At 40.8% G+C, this 23367-nt stretch overlaps 1 protein-coding gene across 3 annotated transcripts in view; it reads left to right on the plus strand.

Moving 5' to 3' along the window:
* ARFGEF2 (ADP ribosylation factor guanine nucleotide exchange factor 2) overlaps positions 1-23367 on the plus strand; it is a 51127-nt gene that overhangs the window by 19431 nt on the left and 8329 nt on the right. For 2 of the 3 annotated variants that reach the window (XM_053394202.1, XM_053394203.1), the window contains 26 exons: positions 47-281; positions 516-615; positions 1630-1769; positions 2375-2483; positions 3344-3545; positions 4402-4513; positions 4914-5119; positions 6535-6619; positions 6718-6889; positions 9248-9399; positions 9714-9842; positions 10269-10427; positions 11592-11739; positions 12207-12306; positions 12908-12948; positions 13046-13215; positions 14443-14594; positions 14712-14884; positions 15696-15856; positions 16618-16748; positions 16854-16983; positions 17471-17606; positions 20103-20241; positions 20324-20378; positions 20637-20751; positions 21578-21708. In XM_053394202.1, coding sequence (XP_053250177.1) covers positions 47-281; positions 516-615; positions 1630-1769; positions 2375-2483; positions 3344-3545; positions 4402-4513; positions 4914-5119; positions 6535-6619; positions 6718-6889; positions 9248-9399; positions 9714-9842; positions 10269-10427; positions 11592-11739; positions 12207-12306; positions 12908-12948; positions 13046-13215; positions 14443-14594; positions 14712-14884; positions 15696-15856; positions 16618-16748; positions 16854-16983; positions 17471-17606; positions 20103-20241; positions 20324-20378; positions 20637-20751; positions 21578-21708 — 3583 coding nt within the window. Of the gene's footprint in view, positions 1-46; positions 282-515; positions 616-1629; positions 1770-2374; positions 2484-3343; positions 3546-4401; positions 4514-4913; positions 5120-6534; positions 6620-6717; positions 6890-9247; positions 9400-9713; positions 9843-10268; positions 10428-11591; positions 11740-12206; positions 12307-12907; positions 12949-13045; positions 13216-14442; positions 14595-14711; positions 14885-15695; positions 15857-16617; positions 16749-16853; positions 16984-17470; positions 17607-20102; positions 20242-20323; positions 20379-20636; positions 20752-21577; positions 21709-23367 lie in introns of those variants that run through there. The other variant, XM_053394204.1, reaches the window with a different exon arrangement.

Consider the following 23367-nt stretch of genomic DNA (forward strand, 5'->3'; position numbering starts at 1 on the left):
TAACAAGATATTGTTTTGACTCTGTTCTTCTGCTTACTATTTTTAGATCCCATGAACTACGCTCTAAAATAGTGTCTCTCCAGCTGTTGCTTTCGGTTTTGCAAAATGCTGGTCCGGTCTTCAGGACACATGAAATGTTTATAAATGCAATCAAGCAATACCTCTGTGTAGCATTATCTAAAAATGGAGTATCGTCCGTTCCTGACGTCTTTGAGCTCTCCCTTGCCATTTTCCTCACCCTTCTCTCAAACTTTAAGACCCATTTGAAAATGCAGATTGAGGTAAGAAGGTTTTGTTTTTTCCTCTTGCTTCAAATGCTTGATACTCTCCTTAAGTTCAGTTCAGTAGTAATATGAAACTGTCTCTGCATATGGATCATGAATCAAAATCACTAATGTTCTGTATTTGAATGTGTGTGTGTGTGTGTGTGTGTGTTCAGAATTTTTAACGATATCCTTGGAATGTATGCCTGGGGTACAGACCTTGCACCTACTTTTTCTATTTGTATTCAACAGGTATTTTTCAAAGAGATCTTCCTGAACATTTTAGAAACCTCTTCCAGTTCCTTTGAGCACAAATGGATGGTAATTCAGACCTTGACTAGAATTTCTGCAGGTAATTTTATAACATCATCAAGAAATTCTCCTTTTCTGCCTGTTTAGAATATCAAGAATGAATAGAAGAAGTATAGGCATACTGTATAGAAGTGATAACAAAATAAATATATCAAAGTGCCATGAGGCAACACACCCACAAACACCATACACACTAAAAATATTAGTCTGGCACTTTTTTGTTGGAATTGTTGGAATGTGACCCCCAGAGTGTGTACCTGAAGTATTTCCCAAACGTAGTTGCTAAGACACTATGAGGTTGGTGGAGCCCAGGAGAAACAAGAGAGAATGAGAAGTACAGTAGCGCTGTGAAAATGCCAGGCGTAGCAGGAGGGAATAAAAGCAGCTAATGTAGGTGTCTTTCACTGTGCTAAGGGTTTTGCAGTATTTATCCCCGTAACTAGTGGGAAGTCTGCTAAAGACTGGTGGTGATTGGTTCAAGGTAATCAATCCACTGTGCTTTCTGGCTATGCAAGGACTCTCTCATGTCCAGTTTAGCCAAAGGGCAGACACTGGAGGCGTTTGGAATATAGAGGCAAAGAAGTGGTGGAAAAAGGGGTCTTCGAGGGGTTTGGATGCCAACTGAGTATTTCCTGCCTTCCAGCAGTGGCTGGTGGGGTGGGGTGGAGCTTCTTGACTCCAAAATTGCTTGTTACCTGGCTGTGGCAGGCATGGGGCATTGCTGTGACAAGGTCAGAGTTGCACAGATGCACTATCGGAGCAAGCCTGGCTCTCCCACCAGTGCATATGCAAGCCCTAGTCTTGCTTTTTGCTACTAGTGCAGGCCTTTTTTGATGTGGGGGAAATAGTTCAGAAAATGTAACCCAGCTATGGTATAATAATGCAAACAATGGCTTGTATTATCCCTTCCTCACCCTTTTCCCCAGTACGTTTTATAGGTATTAAATGGGGGGGGGGATGTATCCTGTCACAATAGTCTGTTGTCTGCATACATTGTTCCCAGACCACTCAATTTTCATAATCTATTTTTTTGTTTTGTTTTGTTTTGTTTTAGATGCTCAGTGTGTGGTGGACATATATGTGAACTATGACTGTGATTTGAATGCTGCTAATATTTTTGAACGGCTAGTAAATGACTTATCTAAAATTGCCCAGGGAAGGAGTGGACATGAGTTAGGCATGACACCGCTGCAGGTAAGACTCATTCGTGCAATTCCCACTGTGTTCAGTTAAGTATATTGGCAGCCTTGTATTAGTATCTTGTATGTATTCCATCCACTTGTCTATTTGCTCACAAAGAGTTTAGGAGTGCACTTAGTTTCATGACAATCGAACATGGAGCCAAACTTGAGCAGAAGTGTAAAGCAATGCCCTTGAAGATAACTCAGAAACTGCTCCAAAATGCAGCAGCCAGATTACTGGTTGGGTTTCCATTTAGAGCTCACATAACCTCAGTTTTAAAAAAGCTTGTTATCGCAAACTTCCTCAAACTCGGCCCTCCAGATGTTTTTGGCCTACAACTCCCATGATCCCTAGCTAGTAGGGCCAGTGGTCAGGGATGATGGGAATTGTAGTCTCAAAACATCTGGAGGGCCGAGTTTGAGGAAGCCTGAGTTATCGGTTCGTTCCCAAACCAAATTCCAAGTATTTGCAGTAGCATTTAAAGGCAAAAACAACTTAGGCCCCAAATAGCTGAAAGGCTATGGCTTTTTTGTTTTTTGTTTTTAATATTCTGAGGTTCCAAAGATCTCGACCTGTTTACATTGTAATTGTTCTTTCTCCACATATTTTGTGCACAGGAACTAAGCCTACGGAAGAAAGGTCTTGAATGTTTGGTCTCTATATTAAAGTGCATGGTAGAATGGAGCAAAGACCTATATGTGAACCCCAACCATCAGGCCAGCGTTGGTGAGAAATCAAACCTTCTCTGTATCCAAAACCTTACTTAAAATAGCTGGAAGCCGGAGAGAAATGATTTGTGGCTTTGTACATGTTACCTAAAGCTGGCTTCTTATTTTAGGCCTTGTATTATCATAGAATTAGAATTTTCTGGTGCAAGTTTTGTGACTTTTTAATATCGGGGGATTGCCAGTGAATAATTAATAATTAAGCATCCCATTCCCACCAGCTGCTTATTGGAAGCCCTCAAGCAGGCCCTGAATGCAATAGCACCCTCCCCTCTTGCTTTCGTGGATTATCAAGATGAAAGAACCCTTTGTGATTTGGCAACTGTGGCTCTTTATCTAGATCAGAGGTGGGAAGCTGACCTGCCCCCTGTGGGCCATTTTTGACAGATGGGCATGACAACCCATGTCAATCATACAACGTCAGGTAGTACAAATCTCAGCCCGTGGCAACTGGTAGAGGTCTGTATCTGATCCTAGTGCTGTGGGGCTACTGTGTTTTATCTCCAATCTTTGCACTGTGGTGCCTAGAACTGAGATCATTTGTCTCCAGTCTTGGCACTTAATGCTTGGATTGGAGATCACAGGTGTCCATGCATGATGTCATGTGATGCCAGCTGACTGACAGGTGGGCATGGTTTGCCCAGAATGGTCTCTGGGTCAGATTCAGAGTACCTCAATAATCCCTGCAGGAAGACAACTTCTGGACTGGTGGAAGATAGTGGCTGGGTGTATTGGCTGACCTCTTGAGCTGTGTCTAAGACCACAAGGCTGGTGTGAGTGTCCGTCTGTTTGGAGAGCCCACATGCTTTTACTTACGCATTATTTGGGAATATGTCTTCACGTCCCTTTTCCTACATGCAGGTCCAGACAAGCCTTCAGAACATGAAATGGGGGAAGTCAAATGTTTAGATATTGGGGGAAGAAGAAGTAGTGCAAGCTCCTTAGATTCAACAGTCTCCTCTGGAGTTGGAAGTGTTGGCACCCAGACTGCTGTCCCTGATGATCCTGAACAATTTGAGGTGATCAAGCAACAAAAAGAGATAATTGAGCACGGGATTGAACTGTGAGTTGAACCTATTGCTAAAGTAGCTTTAAAATGGCTTTTCTAATTGTACTTTTAAACTTTTTACTGCTTTATTTGCTGTGCATATTAACAGTGAAAAGAAAAGTAAGCTGGTACCAAGCAATCAGCAAGAATTGAACTTCAGATTGGTGCCAAATAATTTATTGCATTGCGTGTTTGGCGTTTGTATTCATTCAGTAAATTTCCCATTTTTCAGAATATGTAAGAGTGCAAAAGTGAATTTTAATCTGTTTTAGCATTTTAACTTCTTGTATCTTTTAATGTACTGTAATTTTCCCCCAGATTTTATGAATTTATATTTGAAAAAACTCTAGAGCGGCTTACAAAATAAAGCAGTGCATACATTTTAGGAAATATATAAATGTTCAACAAAGATTGTTAAACATTTCTGTTTAGTTGATTTAACACTTCTGTGCCTACTGAGCCAATTCCATCCAACTGAGCATAAGTAACTCCTTCCCATTTGTTTTGTCCATTCTTACGACTTGTAAAACTCCCTTTAAAAGGAACACCTGCTTTCTGTTTTTTGTGGCTACATTAGCCATTAATATCCCTTAAAATTATACAGTGCTGTCAATATATTTCTATATGAAGTCCTGGGATTTCCAGTTCAGGTTTAACTCTGGTTTGTAGTTCATAAGTTTTTAATTGTACATTTTAGAAAGGGGCCTGCTAGGGCTGCAAGAGGAAGTCAAAATATTATAAAATTAATAACAATTATGCTAAACTTTATTGTTTTCTGATATTTTCTGTCAGTGTTTGAGAGTTCAGGAGACTGTTTTTCTGCATCAGATTGATCTATCCTTTTCCTCCTTGTCCTGTCTCTAAACTATAGGTTTAATAAAAAGTCCAAGAGAGGACTGCAGTATTTGCAGGAACAGGGAATGCTTGGAGTAACAGCAGAAGACATAGCACAGTTTCTGCACCAAGAAGAGCGCCTGAGTTCTGTAAGGCTGAATCTTACATTGTTCAAAAATCACACGCCTTTGTTAATGCTATACACATACATGCTTTTCACAGCTGTTTCCATGTGGGGATGTGAGCCACACTAATGAGGCTTTTGGTGGCGTTTCGGGACCAGGCATTGATAACCAGATTGACAGCTAATGCTACTTAATGGAGTGACAAATGTCCTTAATCACTTCATTATAATTAATTAAATTTGTATATGCCTTTCATTCAGAGATCACAGAGCGGTTCACAACATAAAGTGAACGTGATGGTGAAACATGATGATTTTGTAATGTAATATATTTGGATTGTAAGAGGGGAAATTATCAAAGTTGCTACCTTTACAATATTTCATACATTTCTTTTTCTTTCTTTCTTTACTTTGTTTTCTGTTAGAGCCAGGTGGGAGAATTTCTGGGGGACAGTAACAAGTTTAACAAGGAGGTGATGTACGCCTACGTAGACCTGCTTGATTTCTGCGGAAAAGACTTTGTCTCTGCTTTACGCATATTTCTGGAAGGATTTCGGTTACCTGGTGAAGCTCAGAAGATTGACAGACTAATGGAAAAGTTTGCTGCTAGATATATTGAATGCAACCAAGGGTAACTTGAAAGATATTGGCAAATCATAATAGAAATGAGTGCATTTTTGGAAGCAGCGGTTGGGAGAAGATATAGTTTAGTAAGACGAGCCAGGTAGCCTTACTCATCCAGCTCATCAAGTGAAAGCAATTTGTAGAATACCATGCATAGAATGCCATATTATTCAAAAATACGATATGGCTGACATATTCTAAAAGCAAAACCTTTCTGTAGCCAGACCATAGAATCCTAAGAAAATTAGGGAAGTGTATCTGTACCTAAGGGAGAACTGATTCATAAGCTGATATTGCTATTCTGGGGTCAGTGGCCGTATATTCCAGGCATTGCATCAGGGCTTGGGGGACTCCTAACTTTTAGAATCCTCAACACCTTGTTTTTATTATATATGAGAATTTCCCCCCTCCCCAATCAATTAGAACTTGGCTGCAACTTTGAAAGAAACCAACCGGAAGCTGGACTTGATGAATACTTCAAACACGACTACCTTACATAGAATAAGTTCACTTGTTCCTGACATAGCTTAAGTCACCTATCCAGTAGGGATGTTTAAGGCTCTTTATCATTTACGCACATACACTTACATCATGAACATTATGTTTCAGTTCCAGTATAAAAATGATATTAAAAACAGTAGAAAAATATAGTAGATTTAAAGCATTTTCTCCGATTCCCACTCTCTTACTGGGAATTTGTGCAATAAGATAATTGAATATCTTAATAACAAAGCATTTTTTTCCTCCATCCTGAAAACTCTAGGCCTAAAAATAAATTTAAAACTAATTGTTTCTTTTCCGCCTGTCTCGCCTCAAGGCACTCACTTTTTCCTGACTGACATTATTTCCAGTGTTTCAGAACAATCAAGGTCAGTGATTAGGCCTCAGACAGGGCAAGGGTGCACAGAGAATGCTGAAACACAAAATTCAGAGACAGACAAACCATGTTCCTTGCTCTCATTTCTGTCAGGTCAGGACAATAACCATTTTTTCTGATGGAAAACTGGTAAGGGGTACCGCACCTGAATTATCTTCTTTTTTTAAAAAAGGCCATTCATACAATCAGTAATTGCCTGAATGGCACTACATCTGGTTTGACCCTTGATCACTGGGGAGGCAGTGGATTTGGAAGAGCTCAGGAAGAATCTGGCTGCTGGTTCCCAGTGCTAGATATTCTGCAAGCATAGCTATTTTCTGGATGAACATGGTGATAATTGTCCTACTTGGCAGTTCCCTGTTGATATTTTGCCAAATTGTTATGGACTCCGGAGCAGTCTATAGTCACAGCTCAATGAACAGCGTGTACATTTCAGTAGGAAATGCTATAATAGAGTTTCTAATGGTGTTTTGAAAATGCACATATGAAGAGATGATAATAACAATACCTAGGATTCTAAAAACCTGATTTTCTTTCTTTTCCAGTCAAATTCTGTTTGCTAGTGCCGACACAGCTTATGTTCTAGCATATTCTATTATAATGTTGACAACAGACTTGCACAGTCCCCAGGTATGTGTGTATCTATATAATGATACAGAATGGTTGCAAATGGGCTTCTAAGTAACTCACAACTTCTTTACCAGCTTTTGACTGTCTTGCCATAACAGGTGAAGAATAAGATGACGAAAGAGCAATATATAAAAATGAATCGTGGGATCAATGACAGCAAAGACCTTCCAGAAGAGTATTTATCTACCATCTATGATGAAATAGAAGGGAAGAAAATTGCAATGAAGGACGCGAAAGAATATGCAATCACACCAAAGTCTACTAAGCCAAGTATGATGTTTTAACCCAGAACCCTCAATAATCCTAGGCTTTGGTTTAGTATGTTTTCATTGTTCAACTTGCTAACTTCCTATTGTTGGCGCAGAAGATACTTAGAATAACCAAGGCGGTATGGTGGATAGAGGATATGGCCTAAGGAAGTCTGGGTTCAGATCCTTGCTCTGACATCACTTGGCTCACTTTGGGCCAGAGTATCTTTTAGCCACAGCTGCCTCAGAAAGTTGTTGTGAGGGTGAAACAGTCTTAACTCATATGCTTCCAGTCTGGGCTTCTTGGAGGAGGAGCTGGTTCCAGATGTTGTGGAAACAAGAGGGAAATAGTCTGTTGCTGGTCTGGCTGACCTTGCATTGGAGCAGGTGCTTTAGACTTCGCAGGCTTCCTTTCCTGCCCCAAATTCCCCTTCAAAAATTTTGGACTACAACTCCCATCATCCCACCACATGCCTATTGACCATCCTGACGGGGGCTGGTTGCAGTTGTTGTTCCAAACATCTGGAGGACACCAGGGTTGTTCCAGGCCTATGATTCTGTGTTCGCTGAATGTTCAGCAGCACACCTCTGTTTAGCTGGTGGAGTTAGGTGGGAGATTGTTTCAAGCTGACATATAAAGTCCTTTTACTTCATGCTGTCTGTAGAAGATTGAAATGAGATAAACAGCATGCTCCTGTACTTACCTTCTCAGTAGTAAGTCCCACTGAGTCCAAGAGGACTTGCTCCCAGATACATGTATGTAGGATTGCAGCCTAAAAGTCAAACCACTGCCACAGGAAAGAGAAAGTACAGGAATATAGCTGCTTAAAACAGATGATCTCTTCTTAACGCATAGCTCAGTTGAGGAGGCTCAGATGAGGGGAATGAGATTCTTGTGGCTGCCTCAGAGGAAAGCTTCATTGGCATGTTAAGCTGCCCACCCTGCTGGGTGAAGTGATTCCTAAGGGCTGGGCTTAAGAAAACTGTAGTCACCGAGTGGTCATTCTTCCCACATCATCATCATCATCATTTTATTTGTATGCCGCCTTTCCACAGTTAAAACAATGATGAATATGAAAAAATTTACATAGTTACAAACATGGCAAAATACTCATAAAAATAAATAAAACACATCAAAACTACATAACCAAACTCCATAGAAAAAAAAGTATCTGTCTTCTGACATGAATGAGGACCACAGAACCAGAGTCAAAACGTGGAGGAAAAGATCGGATATGGAATTATGAAAAACATTGATGATGATGAGAGGCAGGACTATGATGTTGAAAGCGCTTCGGAATTCAGACCGTGGGAAGCCAAAACAAAAATTATTACAATTTGGAAGACAATTGGATTTTTTTAAATTTTATTTTTTATTTTTATTGGATTTGATTTGATATGTTAATTAGATGTTTTTATTGGAAAATTAATAAACGCTTTAAAAAAAAACAAAAAACTACATAACCAAACTGAACAATTTCCACATAAAAATTAAGTTACAAAAGATTAATATCGATAACAGCAAAAACTCCCAAAAAAACTTTCCCCAAAATACCCCATCAAGTGTCTCCGTTCCTTTGGGGATGTCTTTTTCTGCACCCCCTCCTCCCATCACGACCCAGATAAAGCAGTAGTAATGGTAGTAACAGTAAAGCATATTGCGTATGGGTGGGTCTAAGTGAACATTGGTAACAGTCTTCTGTTACCTCCTTCAAAAAGCTGTGCTGGGAGCTGTGGCAGCAGAACAACAGACTGACAGCAACCGTTGCTCACTCAAACACTGCAGGATTTCTTCACATTTACCTGAGGGAACAAAGCAATTGTGTCAGTTCTTTTCCCCACTTCTGCAACAGGGTTAAAAAAGGTCAAAATGAAGCAGCACCAAAAGCCTTATTTTCTTGCTGCACCTGCTTGGGGCCAACCAGAGTAACACAACTTGAATAGTGGGTCATTTGCCACTTCTAAAATGGCAGATAAGGTTGAATCAGCACTGGTAAGCATCATGACTTCATCAAGGAGTAAGGGTATAATTGTTATAATGTTTAACTGAAACTGAGGGTTTCTGAAGGAATGATATGGTCTGAGTATGAAATGTATGATTTAGATTGGTCTTTTCTGGGAAGTGAAGCAGAAACATAATGAAAATGAATTTATTATATCCTCAGTATAATAATGAAAATGAATTTATTATATCCTCGGTATTTAATATGTTCAATTATGCATGGATTTCTTAAGTTGCACATAAATTTCTTGGTGGATATGGGAAGAAGGATCTGTTTTTTAAAGACTACATACTCTTGATTTGTCTGGAATGTGGCATAGGTGTGCCAAAAGATATTTAATGCAGCTTTATGGGGGGGTTGGGTTTTGTTTTTTTTAGATGTAGCCAGTGAGAAGCAGCGAAGGTTGTTGTACAACCTGGAGATGGAGCAAATGGCAAAGACAGCTAAAGCTCTAATGGAGGCCGTAAGCCATGCAAAGGCACCTTTTACTAGTGCAACTCACCTGGATCATGTCAGGCCCATGTTCAAAGTGAGTATGGAACTGAAGTCATGGAAACCAGAGGTCAGACTTCCTAAGCATCCTTTTGTCTTGGGACCATATTTGCACAGCATTCATTTAAGAAACAGTGGGTTTGCGGGGCTGTGCAGTGATAGACTTAACGTGTGTGAAATAACAGCGGGGAGAAGGTACAGTCAGAAGATAGTCAAGAATGTCGAAAGTATTGTAATGTTCCTGGTCTATGTCACATTAAATAACTTTCTGGGGCAAAATATGGTTGGGTTAAAAAAGCCAAATTGACTAAAGCCTCCCCTTTCTTCCTCTCCCCGTCCTTTTTTTAATAGCTTGTGTGGACTCCGTTACTGGCTGCTTATAGCGTGGGTCTTCAGAACTGTGACGACACTGAAGTTGCATCCTTATGCTTGGAAGGAATACGCTGTGCCATCCGAATAGCCTGCATTTTTGGCATGCAGGTTAGTATAGAGTAGGCTTGCTGTATGTAGTAGGGGTGTGCAAAAAGAGTTGCATGAATCCTCAACCCAGGAACCAAAGCCATCTGTCAGATTTGGGGCTTGTTTGAACCAAAGCAAGATCTCTCCAAAATGCACACTGAACTAGAGATCTTCAGAAATTTTGATGTTTAGAAAACACTGCAGAATATCCATCCTATTCCCTGTTCACTTGCTTTAAGAGATTATTCCATCCACAGAACTCTTTCTTGTCTGGAGCCGTATCCAAGTTAGCCACATGCCATCACTGAGTAACATGCCGTCTTCACTCCATGTTCTTATTTCCTGAGATACATGTTTTTGGCGGGAGTGGTGGGGGTGAGGAATGCAACATGCCTGTCTTTTACCATGGTTTATTTCTGCTTCTGAACTTTACTTCTTACATTTTAGCTTGAACGGGATGCTTATGTGCAGGCACTTGCCCGCTTTTCCTTGTTGACTGCCAGCTCCAGCATCACAGAAATGAAACAGAAAAACATAGATACAATTAAGACCCTCATTACAGTGGCCCACACTGATGGCAACTACCTTGGAAATTCCTGGCATGAGGTAAGAAAGCACGTGCTTGTGTGCTGTGTGCTGTCAATTTTGAAGAAGTGTTACTGTATCTGACTGATCTGCTGATACAGGTTCTACATATTCATGCATTTCTGTAGTCTCAGAATTGATGCAGAAAACCTCTCATTGCATTTATATGTGGAACTAATCCCAGTGGGGCTTGCATTTGGCACCAGATTTTAACAGCGCCAAATAAGAGTCCTGCTTTCCAAAGAGCAATTGGAATTGCATTCTGATAGTCTAGATGGTTCCTTTGAAGCTGTGTCTTTCTCTGCCCCACACTTGACATAATATATGACGACATGTATGGGGTGACTGTGGCTTGGGGAAAACAGTCTCTCTGGGCCTAATGAGACCTGTGAGCTAGACGTTCTCCACTGCTAAGGTACACAAAGCAATTCTGTAAATGTGCCCTGCTCATTGCCAATCCTAGGAAAAGTGAATTTCAAGACAGCATCAACTTTTCTGGGATATGGTGGTTTAAGGTTCCTTGAGATGGGCTTGTCAAAAGAAACCAAACATTTCTTTCTCCATAACTGCCTCCCACTTTTCAAAATGCCTTATCAGTTTCCTTAAAGTGCTAATTGGCTCTGTCTGCTAGACAGAGGACCCACAATGGAGAATGAAATCCTCTCTATCTGCCCAACTATATATTAGGTGAACTGTAATTCCAAGGGTTTAACCTAGCTGGTCCTGAAATTAGCATTGCAAATTTAATCCTGCTGCCCCATGACTTTATTGGGCCACAATGTGTCAAAAGCTATATTTTGGGGAAGAAGGGATTGTGGCTTAGTGGTGTTGCAAGCAAGAAGTCTCAGTTTCAGTCCCTGGCATTTCCAATTAAAATGATCGGGTAGGAAACTCCTTTGGCTGAGAACCCAAAGAGCTGCAGCCATCCGTAGTAGACAGGAATTGGCTAAATGGACAATCTCGCCTGGATTGCATACACATGTCAGAACTGCAGTTTTTGAAGTGGAGCAGATTCCACGGCCGGAGTGGAACATTGAGTGCATGCACAGCATTTCCTTAGCATTAGAAGTGAATGGGGATGTGTCTGACGACGTGAAATGTGGCATTCGCATTGGAGGCATTTTCTTGGTTCTGCAATCTGTAGCTGCTGACTTCAGTACTGAAATGTGCATTTGTTTTCATTAGATCTTGAAATGTATCAGCCAGCTGGAACTAGCACAGCTCATAGGGACTGGAGTTAAAACACGCTACCTGTCTGGATCTGGGCGCGAAAGAGAAGGGAGCCTCAAAGGCTTCACATCTGGAGGAGAAGAGTTCATGGGTCTTGGACTAGGTGAGAAGATTAGCCTTGACTCTGTTCTCATGCCTAAGGATCCAGGTTAATTAAATAAAGGCATTTGTCATCATAACAAATTACCTGTTTCTTGATTTCAGACTGCTTTAACCTTAAAGACCCTCTGTTTAAAGTAATTAATGGCAGTGGCTCGTTGAATTGCTGGTTTGGAAATAAGAAACAAGGGTAGATGGTTAATTATATGTAGCTCATGCAGGGTGATATATTTATTCATGTCATTTTGGGAACAGGAAATAAAGCTTTCCTTAACTATTGTATCACATACAATACAGTATTTTATAAGAGGACCACTTTGGTGGGTGAATTATCAGACCACTAGATGCTGTTATTCTTTGAGCCTGTTCCTTTGATTTTATAGTCTATAATTCAACTGGTATTGGTAGTTCACTGATGGGAATATATTTCATGTTAGATTTAACAATTATTGTCGGTTTCTTCCTAACTAGGTAACTTCGTTGGCGGAGGTGTTGATAGAAGGCAAATAGCCAGTATTCAGGAATCTGTGGGAGAAACCAGTTCGCAAAGTGTGGTGGTGGCAGTAGACAGGTATTACAGTAACCTTTAAAACAATAATGAAATATTGAAAGGCTTACTATCACTATTAGCACAACAGGCTGTGGCACAGGTTTTTAGATACAAACCATAATTCTAACTCAAGCTTATAAAATGAACAGTTTCCTGGTCTCCGATGCAGAGTAGTTAACGATACCAAAAAAAGGGAGAGGGGATCAGAAGTTGGGACTTAAGAGCAGAGAAATTGTCTTTGCTATTGTTGGATGCCCCTGTCCTCCCCCTCTTAAAAACAGCATGGCTCATTTTACCCTTCCATAATTAGTTAGGAGTTGCATGAAGTGAAGTCTTTCCTATTGTAATTATTGGTATCTCTCTCTCTCTCTCTCTCTCACACACACACACACTTATACATATACATATAGTTTTAAATTCTATCAATGTTTAATTGTTTTTAGTTATTCTTTCTTCTATGCTTTTAACAGTTCCTATTTTTTTCTGTATGCTGCCTTGAGCCCCATCAGGAAAAACAGCGTTCTTCATTCTAGCATCACATAGATTTACAATAATATGTAATGGGCTTTCCCAAATGTTCTGCATCTTGAGAATTAACCCTGTATCTCAATTTATCCCACAGAATATTTACAGGTTCAACCAGACTGGATGGAAATGCAATAGGTATGTATGTTGGGGTGGGGGGGAATACCCTAAGGCGAATAATAATTGCTTTGTACCATTTCAGGCTTATTGACATGTTTGGTCTCAAAATTTTCAGTGGACTTCGTTCGGTGGTTGTGTGCTGTTTCCATGGATGAGTTAGCTTCCCCTCACCATCCACGCATGTTCAGCTTGCAGAAGATTGTTGAGATCTCCTATTACAACATGAACAGAATTAGGCTGCAGTGGTCCAGGATATGGCATGTCATTGGAGATCATTTCAATAAGGTATTTCAGCATTTGAAACCTATTTCCCTTTCTGGTTCAAACACCCAAGTTAGCATGCACACAACTGCTTCATTTCAAGACCCATCAAATTTACATGGCAATCTCTGATGGCATCAAATGAAATATAGACGCAGGTTGATCAAGATGGACTTGGAATCCACTCTGCCCACACTACTAGGTAGAAAAATATTGCCGGCAGCTCCTATATAAAGCTTGACTGGCAAAACTGCAACTCTGCAAAGGCACACCCTTTGTTAATAGGAAGATCCAAGGGGTCTAGAGGTAACATGCAGCACCTGGGCAAAATTACAGACCATTTTTAGCATAGACACCAATTTCTGTTGGACACGACTTATTTCTTGGCCAGAACTCATGAGTTACACAACCTTGGAATTTGGATGATCCCAATTATGGAATTGAACAGTGTTATGAAAATGTGTTAAGCCTGTAAGAAGAAACAAAAAGTTTAAGAAGTTGAAAGCCCTTTAGGGTGTGGTTGGACTTTCTATTTTCAGGCATGGACAGTTAGCTTTCTCCCTTACTGCTCCTTGTCAGCGCAAACAGGCTTGGTGCGATACAGAGTCTGCATTTCTTTTTTCCTTCTTTTTAAAATATATAGCCTTTTATATTACTGTGTGTCTTTCCTTAATGACTGGCTTGTCATAATTGTGCTCAAAGTTTCTGGATTTATGTCTTGATCATAAACAAAATTACAGGGAAACAAACACTACTCCGATTGATGATATTTACTGCCAAGCTCATTTTGATACTCTGCAAAGATTTGTGATGTATTTTGAGAATACCTTGATCGGGGTGGGGGGCCTGTTTCTGCCCACGGACAGTCTTTAAGGGGCACATGCCAGCTATGGGCAGAGGCAAAAGGGCCTGGGGCAGTGGGCATGAGTTACACCTTTTCATAGTGGGTTGCATTCCATCCTGGCAAAAGTACCCAAGAAGGGCCTAGAGCAGGGCCACTGAGTAGGGATGGTCTGTGAAGGAGAGGATGCCTGGGAAGTGTGGCATAGCCTAGGGAAAGTTCCAGTGGCTGAATAGAGAGGGCCTGAGGTTCCCCAGTCCTGCCCCAGGCTGTTACTGACTGTCTTGTTAGCGGCATCATGCCAGTCATTGTTCTATGGACCAATCAGGTTGCAGGGCTGTATTTGTATAGCCCAAATTTCACTGGATATGCACTTCTTCTGAGAGAATGCCCGTTTCTCTTTTTAATAGGTTGGTTGCAATCCTAATGAAGACGTGGCCATCTTTGCAGTTGATTCATTGAGACAGCTGTCAATGAAGTTCCTTGAGAAGGGAGAGTTAGCCAACTTCCGATTTCAGAAAGACTTTCTGAGGCCATTTGAGCATATCATGAAGAAAAACAGGTTCGTCCGAATAACTTGAAATGTAAATATGTTCTTTTATGCCAGTGCAGATTCCTCTGGCATCATCATACACAATACCACAAATAAGTCAGTAATTATTTTTTTATTTTTCTTCAGGTCTCCTACAATTCGAGATATGGTAATACGCTGCATTGCTCAGATGGTAAATTCTCAAGCTGCTAATATTCGCTCAGGGTGGAAAAATATCTTCGCAGTATTTCATCAAGCGGCGTCTGATCATGATGGGAATATTGTGGAGCTGGCGTTCCAGTCAACGGGACATATAGTTAGTAAGTAAATTTCAGCAAGACTAATGTGCCAAATGATGATGGTAGAGACCAGCCTCAAAATATTGAAACAATGACTTGTAGTATTCCTGTTCTCACATGTACTTCAAATAATATTTCTCCCTCTCTTTACCTTCTAGAAAATGCTGGGTGGGGGGTGCTCCTTGATTTTGCTGTTAAGGAAAACACATTTTAAGAAGGGATTGAAAAGCTCTTTATGAGAACAGAGAATCCAGCAGCCCACAACCTTGAAATTTCTGCAGCTGTAGGCTCACTGAAAGCATTGTATGATGTAGCTGTGTCAAACAAGTTCACTTTCAGAAACTGCCCACATTGTGTGACACCAGCTCTGGCACAGCGAGGCTTGCTATAAATCTCTGCTTACCCTTAGGTGAAATCCTTGCCTTTGCTCACAGGTTTGTATGGGTTCCTGGGCTCTGCTGGATGGCTTTCTTCCCTTTTAAGACTGATTGGATTAGCAGTGGAAAGTTGCTGACAAAAGAAGTCCCCTGCAATTGCAATAAATTTCAACACACCTACTTACCTCGCTGGACCACCATACATAACTGCTGGACTTTGTGATAGGCTATAACTCATGCAAGTTGTGCAGGCCTGGTGCGATGGGTCACCTCCTAGAATTGCAACCATCTTGCAATCAGCATTTATTATATAGAAGGGCAAATGTTTGTATCGCAATGTAACTCCAAGCCCTGTTGACCTGATCTGCTTATGTATTTGTATACCAACTGTATTCTAAAGCAGAGCAGAAATACAAAAGTAGTGATTTGTCTTTATTTCACATTTCCCTCCACAGCCAATATTTTTCAACAGCATTTTCCTGCAGCAATAGATTCATTCCAGGATGCCGTAAAATGTTTATCAGAGTTTGCCTGTAATGCTGCCTTTCCAGACACCAGTATGGAAGCAATTAGACTTATTCGTTATTGTGCAAAATACGTTTCAGAAAGACCTCAGGTACTTTCCTCCCCTCATTTGTATTTCTGTGCTTTTTCAGAGGCCCAAAAACATTTTCAGTAACGGAACTCACTCCCAGGCATGTCTACTACCTTCCTCATTCCCTAAAGACCATTAGGGAACAAGGCAAGGCAACTCTATTCCAGCAAGCCTTTTGGATATGCTGACTGCTTTTTTATGACCACTGTTTGCTTCTTTTTTACTGTTTTGTGCTATTGGATTTTATTGATTTTACAACTATTTCAATTTTGTAATTTGTTTTTTAAAAAAAGAAACATGAAACATCAATTTGTATCAAATGATTTTAGTAATAACAAATATATTATACCACAGACCTGCTATAAATTAACCCTGCACTGGTTATTATTGGGTAGCAGCTTCCTAAATCATACTCAGAATAACATTATGATTGACATAATCCTATAGATTTTAACAGACCTACTCTGAGAATGATTTTGTTGGATGGCACCCATTATATTTCAGCAACTCTCTCTATCTTAGTTCCTTCCTCCTCCCACATCTCAAATTAAATATGAATGGGGAACCTCTACCATTTTTGCCTAGTGGCTTGGGCAGAAAAATGTCCCACTAGGAGGGATATTATTTTTTTGTGAGGTTACAGAGCGATTTGCTTGTGTGTGAAACATTTTTAAAGTGTGTTTCGTCTTGCTACTTTTCTTTGCATATCTCCGTTCTTTAGCAAGACCTGACTGAGTGGCTTAAGTGTTTGTACTGAACTACCAGCTCTTGTCTATTCACAGGTTTTAAGAGAGTACACAAGTGACGACATGAATGTGGCCCCTGGGGACAGAGTTTGGGTTAGAGGCTGGTTCCCCATTTTATTTGAACTTTCTTGTATCATCAATCGGTGCAAGCTAGATGTGCGGACGAGGTAATGAAACATCATCTTTTCTTTTCTTTTGGTTCTGCCCAGTTATTAATGTTTTCCCCTGTTAACTTGTATTGTCTTATTACTGCTTTCCCCTCCATGTTGTAGAGGCCTAACGGTTATGTTTGAAATCATGAAGAGCTATGGCCATACCTTTGAACAACACTGGTGGCAAGATCTGTTTCGAATTGTGTTTCGGATATTTGATAACATGAAGCTTCCAGAGCAGCAGACAGAGGTATTGGAAGCCATTTTATAGAAGCAAACAATATTAAAAACAGAAATTGAAGTCAAACTTTGATCTAGTGGGATGTTATTATTCCTTTTTAGTGTGGGCAGGGTGGGGATTGGAATTGTAGAGCTTGAGGCTTTTCTACCTGAGGTAGCATGCTACAAGGGCAAAGGTTTATGTTCCATGTTGTCCTTGTGCCTTGCCCAAGTTGAGCAAGAATGTTGGGCCACTCTGTGCTTCAGTAGGCGGTCTAGTTCTTGCTACGTACAGTATATGGTGCTTCTTGGGTTAGCATAAACAAAAAACGGCAAGTTGCTACTCTTAGGAGCTTGCAGTCTTACATTTTTGCAATGGGAAAGGGGGAACACATGGAGGCAGCCTTTAAATTTATAAGCTTTATTGTGCTTTTCAATATTCAATCAGAACTTTTCCCAGTTAGCAGTATTTTCCAAAAAAAATACAAAAATACAAGGCCTGCTTTTTCTCTTGACAGAAATCTGAATGGATGACTACTACGTGTAATCATGCACTTTATGCAATCTGTGATGTATTCACTCAGTTCTATGAAGCTTTGAATGAGATTCTTCTTGCTGACATATTTGCACAGTTACACTGGTGTGTAAAACAAGGTAGCTTATTTAAATACATGTCACTTTATTCTCTGGATGGATGAATTGGTCAAATTCTCTCAATTTCTAATTTTTCAAATCTTCTAAATTCAGTTTGTCCCACTTAAGCATCAGCTTGCAGTTTTTACCTAGTAAAATTATTATTTTTTTAATATAATTTTTATTAATTTTACATATAATCACAATACGTAACATCGTGTCCTCTTATTAAGTCTCTTGGCTCAACCAAGCCTAAACGACTTCCCTCCCTCCCTCCTAATGGTTTACAAAATTAAATTTTACTTTTTTGCATTTCACTTCCTTTCCTATTCTTATTATATCATTACTTAAGATATTAAATTACTCAACCTGAATAGGTAACTACTTCATCTTACAAATAAAATTCATATTACAAAGTAAAATTCATTTTTATATTCCATTAGTTGATGCATTTTTGTTTGCACTTTCCCCTGATTTTGGGTTGGAGAACGGCATCATAGAAACTGGATAAGTGGGAATCTTGAAGGATAGCTGCATTTCAGTTCATGTGTTGGTTCAGAGAGCATGAATTGGGTAATTTGCATTAACAGACAAGCTGGATTAATTTCTTCCCGCATCCCAACTTTATACTGAATGAATAACCTTTGGGCAAGGTCTTAGCTCTCTGTTTGGATAATATTCTGTTTGTTCTTTTGATAGAAATGTGTTGAAACAGTGATTGGTGATTTGTTTTTTTACTTAACTTTTACTGGTTGTCCTATCTGAAAGGTCTTCATCAGAAGCCCCCATCCTTTAAGTCATTTGGCAGATGTGCAACTCAAAATACTAGATCACTTTAAACGTGTTCTGTGTGTGCTTCTAAACAGTCTTTGGAGTACAGTGGTACCTCTGGTTAAGAACTTAATTCGTTCCAGAGGTGCGTTCTTAACCTGAAACAGTTTTTAACCTGAGGTACCACTTTAGCTAATGGGGCCTCCCGCTGCCGCCGCATGATTTCTGTTCTCATCCTGAAGTAAATTTCTGAACCTGAGGTACTATTTCTGGGCTAGCAGAGTCTGTAACCTGAAGTGTTTATAACCTGAACCATTTGTAACCTGAGGTACCACTGTATTAGTAAGGCAGCTGAGTAACTTCTGCTAGTGTCATCATTCCAAACACAGGATAATTTTTTGCAAAAAGAAATCCTATCAGAATGACACAAAAAAGTTGCCTCTTACCACTTCTATATCTTTTGGAGCCAAATTCAGATAGCATTGTATTATATATTCCCACTGCTCAGCATTGGGCTTTGCATTGCATTGCAGCCAAAAACGGGCAGAAATAGCTTTTTAGGTACCATCTGTTTAATTCCTCCCATTGTGCCCGAGATGGCTGATCAAACCTCTAACAGGTTTGATTTGAAACAGAGTTAATTGGAGTTTTCCCCTTTCTGCCCATTGACTTTGCACAAGTCTGTCTGCCCATGGACGATCATGCTGTGCTCTTTGTGAGACAATGGGGATTAGCATTCCTAGTCTTATAGAAACCCTTTTCTCTTTTGACTGAGGCTACATATTGCCCTGGTGCAAATGTAATAGTGGTTTCTGGCAGGTGAGGTGCCAACCTTGGAATAGTGGACTCTGTCCCTTTTCTCTTTTTACTAGAGTGATCTCCCTCTCATTTTCTGTCATTAGCCATTATATTCACCTTATCTATGTGTCCTGAACCGCAGGCCCTGCGCTAATGCAATCATGGTTAATTCTAATCACGTTTCCTGGATATTTTTTTTAAAGAAAACTACCAGGCGGGTGGCGCTGTGAGCTAAACCACAGAGCTTAGGACTTGCCGATCAGAAGGTCGGTGGTTCAAATCCCCGCGACGGGGTGAGCTCCCGTTGCTCGGTCCCAGCTCCTGCCAACCTAGCAGTTCGAAAGCATGTCAAAGTGCAAGTAGATAAATAGGTACCGCTCCAGTGGGAAGGTAAACGGCGTTTCCGTGCGCTGCTCTGGTTCGGCAGAAGCGGCTTAGTCATGCTGGCCACATGACCTGGAAGCTGTACGCCGGCTCCCTCGGCCAATAAAGCGAGATGAGCACCGCAACCCCAGAGTCGGTCATGACTGGACCTAATGGTCAGGGGTCCCTTTACCTTTTTACCAGGCGTTAAAACTGTGGTTTAAAATAGCCTTCAAGCTTTGGTTTTTAAGAGTCATGTTTAATGTTAACCATGGTTTTACATCACTGCACATAGGAGGGAATCATGAGTGGGGAGGAAATATTCTGGGGAGGGGAAGATAAGAAAAGAATACAATATACATATGTTACATTTGCTCCATCTCATTATCTTATTTTGCAGTGTTGCCTTGACTTACTACTTCCCAGTAAGAATAAGCGCTAAACGAATGCAAGTCATTCTTGTTAGGTGGTTTATAAATACCATTGATCTTTGACACTGTGTGTCTATAGTCATTGTGAATGTTCTTTAATTTTGCGTAAATGAAGATTGTTGTTTTTATAAAGCTGGTTCTTCATTTTCTGCAGATAATGAACAGCTGGCTCGATCGGGTACCAACTGCCTAGAAAGCCTGGTAATATTAAATGGGCAGAAATTCAGTCATGAAGTCTGGGACCAAACCTGCAATTGTATGCTAGAGATCTTCAAAACTACAATTCCTCATGTGTGAGTATATTTCTAAATGCAGAATATTTAAAGTGGTTTCAAATTAGGTTACATTTCTGATAAATTTTTTTCTTCCTGGAAGCTTGCTGACATGGAGACCAGCAGGAATGGAAGATGATTCATCTGAAAAGCACTTGGTAAGTTCTCTGATTACTCATTCCTTAGCTGAGAAAAATGTGCGCAAAATGATGTATGTGACAGCTTCATGTTTATAGACACTTAATGTGGAAACAGGAGTTATCTGCAAGAACATTCATTAGACTCATATTTATTAACAAATAAAAATATTAGTAGCAGCAATATGTATCTTTGGGTGTGTTTTAAACTATTATTATTAATAATAATATATTGTTTTTATTATTATTTATTATTGAATTGCTCCTGTTTACTTCTAGGATATGGATCTAGATCGCCAGTCGTTAAGCAGCATAGATAAAAATGCTTCAGAAAGGGGGCAGAGCCAGTTTTCAAATCCTACAGATGAAAGCTGGAAAGGTGGCCCTTATTCAAGTAAGTCTGCACTTCAGTCTCCTCAACATCTATCTATCTATCATCTATCTTTGAGGGCTATCCACTCCTCACCCAAGTCCCCTTGCAAGCAACACTACCTCATTGTGCTGAAGGGCTGTTGAGATTTTCCATTCTGCTTTCAGCACCATCTGCATTCAGGCATTATTAGTTCCTAGCCTCCACTATAGTGTTGCTGTCAACTTGTGTACAAATTTGTTTCCAGATTTGTAGCATTGTGCAAGAGCCTTGGAAATGGCAATCCACAACTATTGACAGCCTATTGCTGGTTGTTGTTTTTTAAGAGCTTGGGTCGATGGGATTCATAGATTCTTGAAATTTTCTTAACAGGATTCATATGCCAAATAATCATCTATAACCTCTGAGAGGTTTACAGTCCCATTTTCCAGGTCAAATTATGCTGGTTGGTTAACCTCAATTTAAGGAGCCTTGATGTAGCAGTGACACAAAAGTCTGCTATCTTACTTACAGAGGAAAATGTATTCTGTTGTTTTTGTTGTTATTTATTGGATTTATATGCCGCCCTATACCCGGAGGTCTCAGGGCAGTCCTAAAGTATTATTTTATCAATGGCATGGTGCTAGTCTAGGGATGACGGTAATCTTCACTGGCACCACGGTAGCTCATGAAATCCATGGTTCCCTGTTGCTAGAGAATATTGCACAGTATATGCTTGGAAAGGAATCTTGTTGGATGATGGGACCAGGGGAAGGTGACATCAAGGTACCTATATTTGGCTACACCTGTTTTTAGTGCATACAGCCAAATTACTTTGAAACTAAGACCTATCATATTGATATTCTCTTAGACCAGAAACTCTTTGCCAGCCTCCTTATTAAGTGTGTTGTGCAGCTGGAATTGATACAGACCATTGATAACATAGTATTTTACCCAGCAACGAGCAAGAAGGAAGATGCTGAGCATATGGCTGCTGCTCAGGTAAGAAACCTCACATTCTTCTCCAGTGTCACATCTTGACTTATCCATTTGGTTAACATTTATCAGCTAGTATGGAAGACAGGGAGTGAACTGTGCCCTGACAGTCTTTTGTCTTGTATGTGAGGTCCCCCTATAACAGTGCCTTAGTTTTAGCTGAAGAGGCTTAGCATTCTGCTCTGGCTGACAAGAGCATGAAGTGAGCAAACAGAGTGTTGCTACGGAACAATTGTAGATACCGTATTTTTCCCTCTATAACACGCAGATTTTTTCTCCTAAAAAGGAAGGGGAAATGTCTGTGCGTGTTATTGAGCGAATGTGTGGTCCCTGGAGCTGAAAAATCAGGCAAAAATCAAATCGCGCTTCACGGAGAAGGGAAACCTGAAAAGAGGAAGCTGCTGCTTTCCTGCATTCTGCCTCAGGGTCTTACTGCCCACCCTCCTCTGTTTCCTTGCTGTGTTTGCTGAAACGGAACAAAGAGCAGGGAAAGCCCCTCCCCTCCAGGCAAGCAGAGGGGAAAGCAGAATGTCGTTCCTTCTAATTCCTCTCTGTGCTCCGGTGCTGCTGGGGGAGAGGGAGAGAGGGAGAGAGAGAGGGGGAGGGAGGGAGGGAGAGAGAGACAGAGAGAGAGAGAGAGAGAGAGAGATGGCTGGCTTGGGTGGGGGGAAACTTTTGCCTTTCTTTCTTTCCTCCCTCCCGTTAAATCCCTCTCCTGCATTCTTAGCCAGCTGCTTCTCTGCACACCCCTCTCATGTCCCTTCTTTGTTTTTCCTTCGCTCCCCACTTAAAATGTGGTTACATAGCATAGATCCACATGGATCCTCAGGATCTTTGCATTGGGTCACCCCAAATTCACCATCAGATCACATAGCATGTCCATGGCTACAGCCTGCCCCCCCCCCAAATCACGCACCCACTGTTGCCTGGGGCTGCAGTGGTGCAAAAATGTGGTTAAAAAGCATGGATCCACATGGATCCTCAGGATCTTTGCATTGGGTCACCCCAAATTCACCATCAGATCACATAGCATGTCCATGGCTACAGCCTGCACCAAAAAAATCACGCACCCACTGTTGCCTGGGGCTGCAATGGTGCAAAAATGTGGTTACAAAGCATGGATCCACAGGGATTCTCAGGATCTTTGCATTGGGTCACCCCAAATTCACCATCAGATCACATAGCATGTCCATGGCTACAGCCTGCCCCCCCAAAATCACGCACCCACTGTTGCCTGGGGCTGCAATGGTGCAAAAATGTGGTTACAAAGCATGGATCTACAGGGATTCTCAGGATCTTTGCATTGGGTCACCCCAAATTCACCATCAGATCACATAGCATGTCCATGGCTACAGCCTGCACCAGAAAAATCACGCACCCACTGTTGCCTGGGGCTGCAATGGTGCAAAAACGTGGTTACAAAGCATGGATCCACAGGAATTCTCAGGATTTTTGCATTGGGTCACCCCAAATTCACCATCAGATCACATGTCTGTGGCCACAGCATGAAGCACAAAAATGATACATCCACTGTTTCATTCAGAATGTTTTTTCCCTTGTTTTCCTCCTCTAAAAACGATGTGCGTGTTATGGTCAGGTGCGTGTTATAGAGCGAAAAATACGGTAGGTCAAAGTCATCAGTGAAAATGAAGGGTACCCCTGAAA

Source organism: Podarcis raffonei, chromosome 6 (genome assembly GCF_027172205.1).
Source record: "Podarcis raffonei isolate rPodRaf1 chromosome 6, rPodRaf1.pri, whole genome shotgun sequence".
Classification (NCBI taxonomy): domain Eukaryota; kingdom Metazoa; phylum Chordata; class Lepidosauria; order Squamata; family Lacertidae; genus Podarcis; species Podarcis raffonei.